The following is a 13,193-nucleotide window of genomic DNA, read 5'->3' on the forward strand; positions in this document are numbered from 1 at the left end:
ACAAAGATAAAGCGGTTTACGACTTAGAAAAAGTGGAGGTGATAGAATGGAGAAAATAGGAGAAAAGCACTGCATTAAAAAACTCTGTGAAATATCAGGCAGGTTCTGTACCTGGAAAACACACTTTCTTGGCTGTTTAATCCACCAGATCACATTTAAATCTTCCTTGCACATACACACTCTGTTCATAGTGTTTCATGGTCAAAGAAACAGCCTATTAGGCCGTGAAAAGCTGCCAATTCCTTGCTTTCAAAAACTTTTCAAGATGTTGCAAAAGGTGTAAAAATTGTATTTACTTATCGTCACATCATTGCAAACCTGTATGATTTCCAGTGGTCAGTGTTAATGATCACGACTTGGTGACTTAAGGGTGTAATGAGATCTATTTTCATTTTTGGGTGAACTATCCCTTTAAGTTTCTCTTTGTTTAGATGACTGGCTGAAGATTTCTCACCATGATACGCCCACCAGGAACGTCTGATGTTTATGAGACGATGATTATAAATATATGAAGCTTTTTTGTATGTGTGTGTGTATATTTTAAAGCATGCTGTAAGAATCCCCAGGCAACTAGAAACCTTTGCTTATAAGGAAAATGATGCCAAATTTTCTTCATGATCTAAGATCTATCAATAGAAATCCAAAAAAAAAGACCTATATTCCATTTATAACAAGTATGATCATATTACAGGTTCTATATCCTTTATCATTTATTTTATTTTAAAGACTTTGCTAACCGTCAATTTAATTTACTGATCCTGTTTAATGGTGGTGTGAAATAATTGTTTCATCTCACAGCCACACGAGGGCAGCAGACATCTACTCAGCAAATGTAATATTAAAAACAAAGTTTACTAAACGAGCAAACCTGTGCTGTATCTACACAGAATTTTATTACAATTCTATAGAAGTGTTAACCACGCGCCACGTTTGCCACAACCTAGCACAGAAGATATTATTATTGTTTTGTTTTTTCTGTCTCAGAAAAATCAGTCAGATTTCAAAAACATGCACAGCACAACCCTAACGCAAGTACAATGGCATGTTTTGAGTGACTGATTATCTGCAACAAGTGCTATCAGTTTTGTACTAAGAGTTTTAAAATATACCACTTACCTGTGAAAATAGTAAGCAATTAAAAAAGCTGTAACTTATTCCTCACATGTAGTCGTTTTTGAATAAATTTCAAAATGGCTGAAAACACTCCCTCCCGCTCTCTTGGCTAAACACTGTCAATCACGCCAACACTGAAATAGGCCTACTAAAGACATTTGTCTTAATGTGGCCTGGTCGCTTCACTGAAACAGGTATGGGTTAACTCTACTCTTAATAATAGTTGCAACTTGCTAGCTGATAAAACCTGTGCTCCAGGGACCATATTCATATAACATCTAAGACTAAATGTAGCTCTTAACTGGCTGAGTTAGATGGTGATTAGCACTATACAGTAGAAAATCCCCAGCTGTAGAAGTCATTGGCTGTTAAAGGCTTGTGTTGCTTATAATAAATTGACAGGTTGATGACAACACATTGCAGTCTTTCAGAATGCTCTCAAATACTGTACATGTAGATGCATACTGTATGCATTAGGGACGGGTGAGCGAGGCCGGGAGGGGAAAATCACAGTGTATGTCCATTTATAACAGTTCGTATTGTTCTAGTTGTTTTGAACGACTGTTACTGGTTCACTGCCAACCAGCACTTCGACACATCCGTCGAGATGTATTGACAGTACAGTAATGGAAATAAAGTATTGTTAAACTGAATTAAATGTATGCCATATGATCTGACATGACAAATGGTTAGCCTTCTTATGCTTGTCATTATTACAGTAAACCAAATAGCATACTTAAGCCACACTTAAAAGATTATGAATGTCTTTACGTAATAAACACCGATGGCATAAAAATAATATACCACAAACACACTTGTCAAGCAAAACAAACACTTTTTTATGTTTCAAATGAAGACAATGTATTTGGACACATTCTGATTGTCAAACGTTAAACATGTTCATAATGTAGACACAAAAGTTTAGAACTTGGCTAAGACAAGTATAGTCCAACACCTAGTTTTCAAATGCTACTTGGTTTGATATTTTGTATATAATGTAATGACATTCATACATTTTAAGTGACTTATATCCATATATCCATTGCTGTGTGCTATTTTATATGGCTTTTGAGATCTTTTGTTGGTCTCACCCTCAGCCACTGCATTATGTGCCATGTTACCGCATTTAAATACGTGAAGTAGAGAGAAACACATGATGTATGTACATGCTACAGTAATAACACATTTCTTTTTCTTTTCTTTTTTTGGTTGTGGAAACCATTATAGAAATCGGACCTTTGGGAGTCCAAGTTTTAGTTTTAGTTAAGAAAAGAATCTAAACAGAAGGTTCATCAGAGATTCCTTTAATGTTAGTATTCAATACAAATGCATACACATCAATTTCAGCTAAAATCACATAAAATTACTATTGCAATAAACATCACAATACGGAAAAAAAAATGCTGGTCTTCAAGCAGGGAAGAGGTACACACACACACGCGCACACACGCGCACAGAGAGAGAGATCTCAGCACTCAAACAGGAATAGATAAAAATGGAAATTCACATAACTATATAACACTAATATAATGTGCTTGTGAAAGCTTGCATTCAATGACTGTGGTAATGTGTTGGTGAGAGGAAAGTGTTTTTTATTTTATTTTATTTTTTACTAAAAGCACAAATGCCTATACAAACAAGCCAGCATTACTCAGTATAAATATTCTTCATCCAAAATCAGTGCAGCACCTTCTTCATCTGTTTTTCAGGCTTTATCTGGTCTATTTAACACCTGGTCAAAATTACGCATGGGCTTTCTGACAAAAAGCCCATTAAATCTTCTCAGTATTCAAAGAATGTTCTTTTTTTGTCAATGTTTCATTTTTGTTACCTTGTACCTCAAAGGTCCAGCTGTGAAGTACAGGTCAATGAATTTTTTTTTTAGTATTTTTTTTTTTTTTGTTCCTTAATTTTAGAGACATAAAATGGAGTAAAACATTCTTTGAAAAGTGGTTCAGTTTTCCTTTGAGGTGTTTTCCTTTTTGAAAAAGTCTTTCGGTGAACTTGATCTATTGGATTCCCCTGAACAGACACATGGCAAACACCATGGCAAAAAGCTGTCGAGAAAAGAAACACAAACCTCTTATGAACATTCATAGGAAAGTAAACAAAGAATTATGAATCATTTAAACAGTTTTGCTTGACAGATTCAATCTTAAGGGACAGCTTGATTCAAAGCATGTGAATTACTTTGGGCTCCTCACGTTAAAAAACATTTGGCTTTTCTGCTAAATTAATATAGTTCTTTTAAATTTGTATTGTACACAGAATGATGATTTCAAGATGTCTACCTCCGGCACATTACCACATGAGGGCAGCAGCCATTCAATCTGAAACTCATGTATCTGTGGCCATTCCTTCAAGATCTGTCCCATCTGCAACAGTTTTACACTAATTCTCTGAGATAATATCAATGAAACGGACATAATGTAATACTGTACCTCAATTGTGAGAACAACAATAGCCAGGGCACCAGCAACATAGATGTACATCTCAAAGTAGTCTACAACCGCTGAATAGCAGCCCTGCCGATCCAAACATACACACATAAGAAAACCATCATAGTTTATACAATTTTGTCAAATTATGCCATTATCTACTCTCTAGTGTGGCTGTTTCTGCAACTGGCAGCAGGTCAGCTGTGATTTTCTGGAATTAACAGCTCACTGAATGAGAAGATTATCAGTGAACATTGATTCAAATTTGAGCCTGTTCTTCACACAATAATAATGACTCGAGGAATATAGCACACAAGTCAAATGGACCATTTATAGAGTGATTTTTTCTTCATTTTTGAAGCTAAATAGTTGTGGTCACTATGAACTGTCTGCAGAGTCTTCAAAATATCGAATTATATATTTCATACATACTGCTCATGTGGGTTTGGAACTCGGTGAGTAAATACATTTTTGAGTCCACAACACAAGAATCAGAACATAAAAAATAACCTTCAGCTGAAAGTCCACTTTTTAATACCGATCTAAATGACTAATACTTAAGTTTTCCTGTCCCTGCTCGCTTTCACAGAAGCTCTCGCACACGCTCACATTCCCCAGACACTGAGAACATGGAAAAGCACTAGTCAGCAGCGAGAGAGGTAACACTATTCCCCCTCTTCCTGTTTTTCTGCTCTAGTTAAACCTGAGCTATGAGAGAAGGGATGTGACGTATACAGTGGTGTGAGAGCTCACCTTGTTGTTCCGGTACAGCATGCTGCCTGACAGGCATTCCTCTCGGTTACTGAAGCCTACTTCTCCAAGATGACTATTCCTACGGCAGCAGGACTCGGGCACCACTTCACCGGGGTTAATAAACCTAAAGATGCTGTCCTCGAAGTCTTCTGGACTGTTCACTCCACAGCAGTCAAACTAGAGGGAAGCACAGATGGGCAAATTCCAGTTAAAATATGCTCATGGTGTCAATGAAGGGGCTCCTGAAAATTATTAATACGTTTGATAAATGATGATCTACAGCAGTGGATGTTTAAGGAACAAACAAGACATACTGTGTTCATAATGGCGTTCCATGTTGATGTGAAGACATCAGTGTTGTTGTAGCCTTGGTAGTGCCTCTTCAGTTCCTTAGTAAAGTATTCTCTGGTCAGCTGTAAACATGCACAATTAATATCAGAGATATTAGCAGCGCACCAACAGTGAAAACATAAATCTGTCTCAACATGACGGGCATGGTCACTCACATGTTCCCGGAAGACGAAGGCGAGAATGGCTGCTGCCAGCTCTGCCAGGAATATAATGAGGATCAGCATGAAGAACTGCAGAGAGAGGAAGATTGTGTCACACAGTCATTGTTTGGGTCTTCACCCAGATATAAACACAGCTGTCGGTTAATGAAGATTTGACAGATGAATACGTTGTTCGATTGGACTCTTGTCGTATCAAAAGTGATGACTTTTCAGTTTTATGGACGTCGCCATCTTTGATACTAGTTTGGTCACTGTCGCTATGATTGCTGGTAAGAGAATACGGGCTCGACTCCCGTTGCACGTTCATACAGACGGTATTCGACTTGCTGTTTGAACGGGACATTTCGAAACTGTAAGCACATGTGGTTGTCAATCCCAAAAACTGACAGTGTGAAGGTAGCCAAACCGAAGATAACCGTGTTTAGCACTATAAAACAGGACTGGCAACCGGATTCTGCTACTGTATTTCAACCTGCAGTAAGTGGCACAAACTTTATTGGTGCAGTGTTATTGAAATATATTGTCCTCTCAAATATACTGTGACTTACAAAAAGCAGCAGACACTTGTTTTCTCGTATGGCTCCGCAGCAGCCCAGGAACCCCAGCAGGAAGAGCATGCCCCCCATGGCCAGGATGATGTAGACGCCTGTGAAGAGAAGGGGGTTGGCTGCCACTATCTCCCGAAAACCTGTGGGGTCCACCACCACCCACACCCCGACACCAAGGAGGAAGGAGCCGCCCAGCTGAGGAGATGGAGACAGACAGAAGACACTTAAGATTACGACAGTCAAGTTTGCGTCATTTTTCAATTTGCCACTCACACACACACACATACATACATACAATACAATACACGCATACACACAAACTTCTCATTTGCATAAGCAATATTCCATTTTGAATAGCCTAAACGCTTTACAGTATATACAGTAAAATAAGTGAGGTTTACCTACGATAGATAAAAAGGGCAACAGTAATACGGCAACATTTGTCACCATATGCAAATAGTTTGACCCATAATTTACTCACCCTCATGTAGTTCTAAACCTGTATGACTTTTTCTTCTGTGGAACATTAAAAGATATAGTGAAAAATGTCTCAAAATGCTATGGAAGAAGTCAATGGAAAACAAAACTGTTTGGTCACCAACATTCTTCAAAAGTACCTTCTTTTGTGTTCCACACAAGAAAGAAAGTCATACAGGTTTGGAATGAGTAAATGTTGACAGAATTGAAGTATCCATTTACCTATAGATAAACACAAGTTCAATAACTATTGTTGGTCCAGGCATATGAATCTCAAATGAATCTTCATTGTGATTGGAGCAGTTAACATGGGGCCACTTCACACACCCTTCACACTGCAATCAACTCCTGACCAATTACGGAAAACTATTTATTACAGTTTAGACGTTCCCCACTTGCCAGCCAACTGTTTTTGGCCACAGTCGGTCTTTTCATGGGGGTTAAGCCTTTTTTCAAAACAGGACTTTTTTTTAAACCCAAAATAGTATGATTTCAAATATCTTTTTACTTAAAGGAGAACTCTGGTCAATTTTAACATTGAGCTCATTTTTTTGTACATTTGGAGTGCTGTCAATACAGAGAACAACGACAAAAATCGGTGTTGTCTACACCGTGTTATCCTCTTTTTAAAATTTGCACCCTGTTGACTTCAATGGGGCAAGTACTAAACCTGCTTTTAGCCTCTTAACATCCTTGATGTGTCATTACAAGTGCACAGCCAATGTGAGTGATTCCTTCAGAGTGATCACGAGTGAATCTGACTGCAGTAGATGTGAAAGATAGGGATAAAAATTATGTTTATTCAGCCAGCGCACATACCTGTATTTACATCCTGTTTTCGGTCGAAGTCCATAGTAATCGATTGTCGAGTTCACGCGCATTGGTTTAGTACCTATGATCACGCGCGTGAACTCGACAATCGACTACTGTGGACTTCGACCGAAAACAGGATGTAAATACAGGTATTTGCGCTGGCTGAATAAACATAATTTTTATCCCCATCTTTCACATCTACTGCAGTCAGATTGACTCGCGTTCACTCTGAAGGAATCACTCACATGACCTGTGCACTTGTAATGACACATCAAGGATGTTAAGAGGCTAAAAGCAGGTTTAAATATTGCCCCACTGAAGTCAACAGGGTGCAAATTTTAAAAAGAGGATAACATGGTGTAGGCAACACCGATTTTTGTCGTTGTTCTCTGTATTGACAGCACTCCAAATTTACAAAAAAATGAGCTCAATGTTAAAATTGACCGGAGTTCTCCTTTAATCGCCAGTAAATGAAAAACCTTGTAAAAAAACTAAAAATCTTAAGCAAGACTACAAAATAATATAACTGGCCTTAAAGGGTTAGTTCACCCAAAAAGGAAAATTCTGTCAGTAATTACTCACCCTCATGTTGTTCGAACCCCGTAAGACTTTCGTTCATCTTCGGAACACAAATTAAGATATTTTTGATTAAATCTGAGTGCTGTCTCACTCCTCCACAGGCTTATGGACACTATAACTTGCTGGCCCAGAAAATGTATCAAAGACATTGTTAATATAGTCCAAGTGACTCCAGTGGCTCAATCTTAAGTTTATAAAGCAACGAGAATACTTTTTGTGCGCAAAAACAAACAAAAATAACGACTTTATTCCACTTTTCATTTCCTTCTCTCTGGACATCCAGTCTTTTCACGTAGTGTAATAGCGTAGCGCGTCTGTGTTGCACGTCACCACGTAGGCTCACTATTGGGTGACGCTGGTCATGTGTGTGATACGTGTTGACGTGCAACACAGACGCGCTACGCTATTACACTACGTGAAAAGACTCGAGGCCCAGAGAGAAGGAAATGAAAAGTGGAATAAAGTCGTTACATTTGTTTGTTTTTGCGCACAAAAAGTATTCTCGTCGCTTTATAAACTTAAGATTGAGCCACTGGAGTCACTTGGACTATATTAACAATGTCTTTAATACATTTTCTGGGCCAGCAAGTTAACGTGTCCATAAGCCTGTGGAGGAGTGAGACAGCACTCAGATTTAATCAAAAATATTTTAATTTGTGTTCCGAAGATGAACGAAAGTTGGTTACGGGGTTGGAACAACATGAGGGTGAGTAATTACTGACAGAATTTTTATTTTTATTTTTGGGTGAACTAACCCTTTAAAGTCGGCACAAAAATCAAAATTGACCCTATTTACTTATTTATGTGATGTGGTGAGCAATTCATCCGTGCAAGCTGATTCACAATTTTTTTTTTTTTTTTTTTTGTCTTTGTAATCTTTGATCAAAATCTGAAAATGTACTTCCACTCTAGAATGGGCTTCCTTCTCTGATGCCATCAGTTTGACTGCTTGGATAGAACATCCCATCCAACTGTCAGTCTGTTCCCAACGGGAAAAAATAATCCACCATGGCCTCTATTTTTCTCATTCAATATTCTGTTTCACTCGGAAAATACATCACTATACTGACGTAAAGTTGGCTGCAACTTCCGGTTCAAGATGTCCTTAATGTTTCATAAAAATTCCTTTTACTGTTTTGTTATAATCATATTCATGTCCCATACTAGTATTTACATGATACTTATACATGATACTTTGATACACAATGAATGGTATTTTCACCATAAATACCCAAAAAGCATGTTATTACAATGGTATGGATCCAGAAAAACATGTCTTTGGCATTTTGTTTCTTAGTAAATGCTTAAAAACAGCAAAAGAATTCTACCAAGGGCACAAAACAAAATACACTCTTACATTCAAGACACATTCTCCGAAACCAATGTCCAATAATATCCAATTAATATCCTCTAATAAAAAAAAACCCTGAAAAACTGATTCTTTTGCAGTGCGGGATTAATGATCGTGATAAATATGAAAAATTATTGTGCACCGCAAATTGCTGAGATGTTCGCACATTACTTGGTAAAGTGAACACAAAGGTTAACGTGCCAGCGAGCAGAGAGAGAACTAATGGGCTCTACTGCTGAAAATAAATCATTTTTGAGTAAACGGCTACTGAAAGTGAACGCTTCCCGGGAGGAGGGGGAAGGTGAATGGATAGAGGAGCATACGGAGTTTTAACAGGCGACTCAAAGACAGCCGAGTGGGGGCTGGGAAACACGGCTGTTTCTTTTGCAGCTTCCCACAATCCTCTACCTGTCAAAGTGATACCCTTCCACCATCCCGTCGGTCACAAACACACACAGATGAAGGTTTGAGCAGACACCAGACTGGTGATTAAGCATCTCAAGATGTGTGTGTGCGTGTGTGTGTGTGTACGGTGGGTTCTGAGATAAGAGCCTCACACAAAACCATGTTCCTCAGTCTCTCTCTCCTGTGAGTCAAACATGGAATTCTTTTCATGGATGGCATTAGCAATGTGTCTGTCAAGCGGAGTCCTGTCACAGCAGCTATTTTTGTCATAAACAGATCCAATAAACAGCTTGACAGTATCACTAAATTGCTTTTGTAATAGTTTTTAGGGTTGAATAAACATGAGACACTGTTTTTAGCATATTAAATGGATTTCAGAGAATTATATTAGCATTTATTTGAACTAAAACAAGATATTTTATTGTTAGCGTTGCACTTACAAGTGTACATCACATCATTCTTGCTGTTAGGGAAATAACTAGATGTACCGCATCGCGGTACAAAATATGACCGCCGCTCAGGCCTGCACTGACTTTCCACAAAAATAAATGACGTGGAGTAATTTGGCTGTATTGCGTGTTTATGTATATACCTAAAAAAAGTAGTAGTATGTGCATGTCTGTCTGTGTGTGTGTGTGTGTGTGTCTGTATGTATGTGTGTGTGTTTGTGTATGTGTGTGTCTGTGTGTGTGTGTGTGTGTGTGTGTGTGTGTGTGTGTGTGTCTGTGCGTGTATGTATGTGTGCGTACATGTGTGCGCGTGTGTGTTTGTGTGTGTGTGTCTGTGCATGTGGATTTGTATGTGTGTGTATGGGTGTGTGTCTGTGCGTGGATGTCAGTGTGTGTGCATGCTTGCGTTTGTTGGTATTCCTGCATGTATGTGTGTGACAGTATCATCCTAAACCAGCAACCCTTCGCTCAACAGCACCATCTACAGGCCGATGAGTGTACAGTCACTAAATGTGCACATAAATGAATTTATTTTATACCCCCCCCATGGATGAAATTCTACGAAACTTAGCAGAGGATACCCCCAGAGGATGTCAAGTTAATCATACACATGAAATATGGTGCAGTTCTGAACATCTCCACTGAAGATAGGGGCGATTAAAGCAGAATAATATTGCATTTTCATTTTTTATGGGAGGGGCGCAAATCACAAATGAGTGATTATGGCCTAGGTTGATGTGGGCCCTTAAGAGCAACATACCATAAAAAATTACCAAAAAATAAAAATTTACGGGGGCCCCAGCGCAGGGGGGGAAGTGGCCCCCAGGAAACAAACAAAATTTTTCCGTAAAAGTCTAGTAGACCAACATACCATAAAAATGTCTTCATCCTCGGTGCCACGGTTCAGGTAGTTATTTAGGAAAAACTGCATTTTTTTGGGTTTGGGGGGGCCCAGCGCGGGGGGGAGTGGCCCCCGGGGACCAAACGAAATTTTTCCGTAGAAGTGTAGTGGGGCTACATGCCCACCAAATCTCATGTTCCCCGGTGCTTCGGTGTCCCTGGTATCGTTGACGAAAAATTTACGGGGGCCCCAGCGCGGGGGGGGAGTGGCCCCCGGGGACCAAACGAAATTTTTCCGTAAAAGTCTAGTAGACCAACATACCATAAAAATTTCTTCATCCTCGGTGCCACGGTTCAGGTAGTTATTTAGGAAAAACTGCATTTTTTTGGGTTTGGGGGGGCCCAGCGCGGGGGGGGAGTGGCCCCCGGGGACCAAACGAAATTTTTCCTTAGAAGTCTAGTGGGGCTACATGCCCACCAAATTTCATGTTCCCCGGTGCTTCGGTGTCCCTGGTATCGTTGACGAAAAATTCAGTTAGGTGACGAAAAAAAAAAAAAAAAACTTTGACAATCCCTATATGACCGCTTTCGCTAGCTACGCTAGCGGCGGTCATAATGAATTCAGTCGAAAACGAAATGAGTCCAAATCTTCCTGTCTATGCCAATCCCACAGTGGGCATTTACGTCGTCAACCTAGATAGATGATCAAAGAAGCACTTTCTGTCTCTTCCCCTTTCTCTCGCTCCGTCTCTTCCCCCATGTTGCTTTAACATGCTTAAACAAGTAGTTGTTCTGCTATAAATCTGTGAATCATAACAGTCTACAGGATGAATGTTGGGGGAAATATACTGTGTGAATATAAAATTAAAATTACACACTTTAAAAGGAGTGCTAATTATGAATAATATCAAGCCACAAGCTGAATTTTCAGCATTATAACGCTAGTCTTTAGTGTCACATGATCCTTCAGAAATCATTCTTATGATTTTTTGGTGTGGAAAATGTGATAAATGTTTTCAGGAATCTGATAGAATGTTCAAAAGAACAGCATTTATTTGAAATAGACATATTTTGTGACGTCAAAATCTATTTAATGCATCCTTGCTGAATTAAAGTATGTCTTTAAAAATCAAACTTTTGAACGGTCCTGTATGTACAGTATACGAGAGCTCAAACATAAAAAACAAAATTCTGTCAAACTTTTCAAGCTTAAACTAACTGAATTAATTTGGCGGCCATCTTGGTAACACTCACAAGCTGTTACCGGCCCAGCTATGCTAATGTGCATTCAAGAGACAACAAACAATATCAAAAAGGTGATGGGCTGTTTAACTGAAAGCCAAGACTTCCATTCCGTTGCAGTTTCTCTCATTCATTTTTCTAAGAGTAGTCTGTCTCGTTCCCTTTATACTTCTCTGGAAGATCAAATGAAAAGTGTATATCAAAGCCATACAGATAAATACTCACAAAGATAAGGAAGTTGAAGACGAACATGAGGTACTTGATGCAGCTGAGGCAGTCTCCTTCCATGCTCGTCCCCCTCGCTGAAGCCTCCCCGAGCCCCTTGGAAGAGAAACAAACATAGCGTCATCTCTGAACTTAATCTGAAACATTCACAATCCAGCCTTTCATCTACACATGTTGACACTCGGCACACTAAAGTGCTCTCTTCAAACTTAAAAGGTTCACACAGTTGTTACAGCTCTGAATAAAGCATCAAAAAGAGCCTTTCAGCAAAAACCTGTATTTTAAGTGCATTCAAACTAAATAAATTCAGGGTTCCCGTGTGCATACTAAAATGGCCATACTTTTCTTTTTTAAAGGCACAGCCTCCCTTTTAGTGTAATTAATGATCTTGTGTTTCAGCAGACCATCCCTTTACCTGAAAAAGCACTCTCTAGGATGAAGGCCTATTACGGTGCCACTTTCCTTAAATGAAATGGGGCCTTTTTCATTAGTTCTCGGAGAGTGCTAACAGCCAGCACTAGCAGAAATACCCTACCATTACTCAGACAACACGAAGAGGGTGTATTACATCAGGGTGTCATCCTTAAATATATGTTTGAGTGCAACCGTATCTCGCTGTGCAGTGCTAATACCACAAGTCTTGTTGCAACCAACAATACATGATGGATCACAAGTGTTATTACCAGATATAGTAATCATAGCAGTGAGAAATCTGTGGAGGAGAAAGGCTGGGAAAAATCACTTGAGTTGACTTGGAGCTAGAAATAGAATGTGGCTTGATGACAAGTACACTAACCATGACCTTTCTTTTTGTTTTCCCTACTTCCATCTTGTTTTCTTTGTACTTTCCTATCTTGTCAGAAGCAATCCTATTATGCTCTGGCAGAACTTTCTCAAAAGACTTTTTTTTGGCTCACCCTGTGTTGTTTTTTGGCTCACCTGGTCTCACCCAATATGGTTTCCTAGAGCTCTATAGATCTTTATTGAGGAGTTAGTTCTGTGTCTGGTAACCACACAAAAAAGGTAATATAGAGCAGGTTTCAAATTAGTGACTAGAAGGGGAACAGAGAAAAAATTGAGAGGAATATATAGAGACATTTATACCAATGTACAGTATATACATACACTATACTTGTCAGGGTTATGTTTGGTTTAGTTGTCTTTCCATTTCTATGTTTCTGTGTTTTGTGCTTCATTGCAGTTTAGTTCTGTTTCCTTTGTTACTTATAAGATCCTTGTTTGTTACTATGGTTACCTATGATTTACACCTGTGTCTTGTTTAATTGCTTGTGTTTGTATATATATGTTTGCCCTTTCGCTTATTGTCTTAGCTTAGTGTGACTGTGTTCCTGTATCTCTCCTGCTATGAGACCAGGGTATGTTAGTTTGTTTATTAAAGACTATTTAGAAAGTATTTTTAATTTGTGCATGTTGGACACTACCTGAAA

General features: G+C 38.9%; 1 protein-coding gene across 1 annotated transcript in view; it reads right to left on the minus strand.

The window, feature by feature from the left end:
* Nucleotides 1-2,403: 2,403 nt before the first annotated feature.
* Nucleotides 2,404-13,193, minus strand: part of tspan18b (tetraspanin 18b) — a 46,469-nt gene continuing 35,679 nt past the window's right edge. The window contains exons 3-9 of the mRNA XM_081373120.1: nucleotides 11,746-11,841; nucleotides 5,365-5,559; nucleotides 4,811-4,885; nucleotides 4,619-4,717; nucleotides 4,305-4,481; nucleotides 3,555-3,638; nucleotides 2,404-3,170 (exon numbers count right to left, since the gene is read on the minus strand). Coding sequence (XP_081229246.1) covers nucleotides 3,123-3,170; nucleotides 3,555-3,638; nucleotides 4,305-4,481; nucleotides 4,619-4,717; nucleotides 4,811-4,885; nucleotides 5,365-5,559; nucleotides 11,746-11,841 — 774 coding nt within the window. The 3' untranslated portion in view covers nucleotides 2,404-3,122. The remainder of the gene's footprint in view (nucleotides 3,171-3,554; nucleotides 3,639-4,304; nucleotides 4,482-4,618; nucleotides 4,718-4,810; nucleotides 4,886-5,364; nucleotides 5,560-11,745; nucleotides 11,842-13,193) is intronic.

The sequence above is a fragment of the Scardinius erythrophthalmus genome (genome assembly GCF_964197995.2).
Source record: "Scardinius erythrophthalmus genome assembly, chromosome: 8".
In the NCBI taxonomy this organism is placed as follows: Eukaryota; Metazoa; Chordata; class Actinopteri; order Cypriniformes; family Leuciscidae; genus Scardinius; species Scardinius erythrophthalmus.